Source organism: Argiope bruennichi, chromosome 6 (assembly GCF_947563725.1).
Source record: "Argiope bruennichi chromosome 6, qqArgBrue1.1, whole genome shotgun sequence".
Taxonomy (NCBI): Eukaryota; Metazoa; Arthropoda; class Arachnida; order Araneae; family Araneidae; genus Argiope; species Argiope bruennichi.
This window is the reverse complement of record NC_079156.1, coordinates 46,387,502-46,390,972: the sequence shown is the minus strand read 5'-3', so window position 1 is coordinate 46,390,972 and position 3,471 is coordinate 46,387,502. Positions and strand designations below refer to the sequence as shown.

General features: G+C 33.5%; 1 protein-coding gene across 1 annotated transcript; it reads right to left on the bottom strand.

Annotated features, from left to right (window-relative positions):
* Nucleotides 1-1,422: 1,422 nt before the first annotated feature.
* Nucleotides 1,423-3,141, bottom strand: LOC129971733 (piggyBac transposable element-derived protein 4-like). The gene has a single exon (XM_056085710.1). The coding sequence runs from the start codon at nucleotides 3,139-3,141 to the stop codon at nucleotides 1,423-1,425; it is 1,719 nt and encodes a 572-aa protein (XP_055941685.1).
* Nucleotides 3,142-3,471: the final 330 nt, after the last annotated feature.

Sequence of the window (3,471 nt, the reverse complement as noted above, 5' to 3'; positions counted from 1 at the left end):
AGTTATAAAGTTAAAATGAAAATTAAAACAAGCGAACCGGTATTCATTATTTAAGTTTAAAATATATAATACATCTGATTATATTTTCGCATTTATTTACAAGTGTTACGATTTTAGTTTTGACTCCAAATGTTTGATAACAGAGAATTTCTCCTTTCGAATACTTTGATATAGGCATTTCTTTGAAACTATTTTTATATTTATTGCCATGCATTTTCTTACGAATGATAATTTCTGACTTTCACGTTTGATGGATCTTGAACCCTTCCTCCGTCCACTCCTGTCTGCGAAAATTTCTGTTTTTCCTCTGCTTTTCGCCACCTTACAACAAACTAAAATAAAATCTCAATCAAGTAAACATTTAAAACGCGTCTTAAGCGTTTAAAAATCTTAAAATGTAGAAGAAAGCTTGAAGTGCGTTATGGCCGCTCTGCAGAAGTTTCACTTGAACACACTAGACGCGTTACGGACGACGAAAAGGTTAATCTACTAATGACTTTGCAATTCAACTTAAATGGCTTCAGAAGTTCAGAAAATATAATTTACACCTACTTACATATCATAATTTGAATATTGGGAAGAAGAATTTTTACTGCTATTATTACTTGAAATTTTTCATAAGATAATTGACAGTAACGGTAATTGTCATTATCAATTTGCAATTGTAAATAAGTGCCTTCTTATCAATAAATGGAATTTAAAACTAATTCGATTAATTTAATATTAATGAATTTCTTTTGAATCCAGAAGATATATTTTTTTTTTTGTTTCAAACAATTTTCGACTTTTTTTTTAATTTATAATATTTTTTAAATTATATTTCATTAATATTTCTATACCCCGAATAAATCTTTATAACTATATCATTTTGAAGGATAATTAAATTATTTTCGAAAAACTGTGTGAAAGAACCATTACCTTCTAATAAAATAAAATATTTTCTATTGTAACATAATCAAACAATCTGTAAATCTTTTACTGTTGACATCTATTAATGAAAAAGAACTTTATTTATAAAGTTTAGTTTTTATTCGCTTTACTTAGCTTAACCCGCGAAGACGCGCGCTTCTGTTGTGACTCGAAGACGCGCGCTTCTGTTGTGACTCGAAGACGCGCATCGGGCTTCGCAGGCCCGGAAACGTTTTTCGTGAGAAAAACGCAAATAAAATTACATTTACGTTACCGAAAATCTAAGTTTCACAAAAGCATACTACTGAAAATATAAAATAATGTTTTTCAGATAAATGCCACTTTCAATTTACACAATTACAACTAGTTTAAGTACAAAATATTTAAAATTGTTTAAAGGTTCTTTTCTCTTTAAAACTGAAAATTATAAAACATACATGAGACATAAATTATTACTAGTATTTATTAATAAAAATTATTTCTACATTAGTAAATTAAAATAAAACTTACATTTTAGAGACATTTGCAGCAAACAACGCTGCTATGTTCCCCGCATACATTTTTTTTACACGCGGAACAACACATTTGGGATTTTCTGTCCTTTGTACTGGGACATACATGGCATCTTTTTCTAGAAAATTTTTGCTTTTTTTGCGGGGGAGTATCACAATTTTCACTGCGGTTACAATTCAATTGGTCACGCAATTGACGGGGAAGAGTAGCCTGCATACTTCTTTCTTGAAGGTGGTCCTTCAATAATTCTAAAGAAAGATCTTTTATAAATAAACTTCTTTTCTTATACTGAACGGGTGGCGTATTTGATGACAGTAATATGATACGAGAATTTACAGTAGCAATATTCAGCATACTGAAAAATATGACCATAGGCCATCTTTTACTTATCCTCGCAGTAGAATATGTAGCTGACATTTCATCCACTACATCAACTGCGCCCTTTGTAAGGTTATAAAATGTTATAATCTCTGGTTTCTTTGCTTCTCCTGTAGAAGCGTCAATTGTACCACCATTATGCATTGAGGATAAAAGAACAACACATTTGTTTTTTTTCGGTACGTAAGAAACCAGTGTCAAATTTTTTTGGAATCCAAATAATGTTGAATATTGTTCTCGTTTTTTTCCAGAAATGAATTCCTTTGGAAGCTCCCTTTTATTTTTTCGGACTGTTCCCACAAGTGTAATTTTTTTCTTCAAGAGGTCTTTTGCTAAATCATAGCTAGTGTACCAATTGTCAACAGTTAGGTTGCGTCCTGAATTGAAAATAGGTTCTAGTAATCTCTTTACAATTTTGTCTGGGCCATTTTCAACGTTATATGGTCCTGCTGGTTGAGTTCCTGCATAAATCTCTAGGTTCCATGTATAAAATGTTCTCGCATCTACCAAGGCAAAAATTTTTATTCCATACTTGGCTGGTTTATTTGGCATATACTGTCGAAATGAACACCTTCCTCTGAACGGTTCTAATTTTTCGTCGATTGTCACATATTCTCCAAGAGTTTGAACTTTTTGACAATTTGCGACGAACATTTCAAAAATATTTCTGATGGGAGCAAGTTTATCCACTTCTCTTCTAGAAGAACGATCTCTTATATCAACAAATCTGACACACCTCATCAGAAATAAAAAACGTTTATATGACATAGTACGGTGGAATATGTCAATTCCTGTTCCATCAGTAGCCCAGAGGTCCTTTACATTTACATGGGAAGATTTGTGCAGTCCACCAAAATAGAGAAGTCCTATAAATGCCTTTATTTCAGAAATTTTTGTAGGATGAGCGTCTCTTTCTCTTCCAAATTTACATGCAATTGATCGAATAAAAATATTCGTGCACTCGACAATAATTGATATCATACTTTCATCAATCAGAAATGTCCAAGAATTTATTGGCGAGGATACATTTTTTGTTTCGCCAATATTTCCAGGCAGTTTTGAAATGATATTGTGAGCAGGAGTTCTCACATTTTTCCTTGGCTCCTTTTTATGCCATATCGTTTTACCGTCTTTCCCAACGTAATCATCGGTGGATTCACAAACGTACACTTCACTGTCTGAATCTAGCTCCTCTTCTGAATTCGATTTATGATCACTAATTAATTCTTCATCAACAATTTCTTCATCTTCCTCATTAAGAGATTCTTCATCTGTTGAAACTTCCGCTAATAATTTTTGTAATCTTTCGCATTCCTCTTTATAACTCAAGTATCGAGACATTATTGCGACCGTCTCCACTGCTTACAAAAATAGCTATGCGAACGCTCGCATCGGGCTTTCGAGGCCCGCGCAGCTGTTTCTGACAGCAGGTGTTCCATTTTCCAAGAAACAAGAGGGGTGAAATTCCTAGAATGACTATGGTCAGGTGGCAAATGACCTTGGACGCAGCTACTGGGGAACTTGAGTTTCTACGCTGAAAAACCGATTTTCTGCAGAATTGTTTTCAAGCGCTCGGGCCTCTGAGGCCCGACGCGCGCGCTCGCGGGTTAACTTAAAAAAAGTAATTGAAGAATTTAATAGCAGTTGATACATGAAGAAACTGAAAGAAAC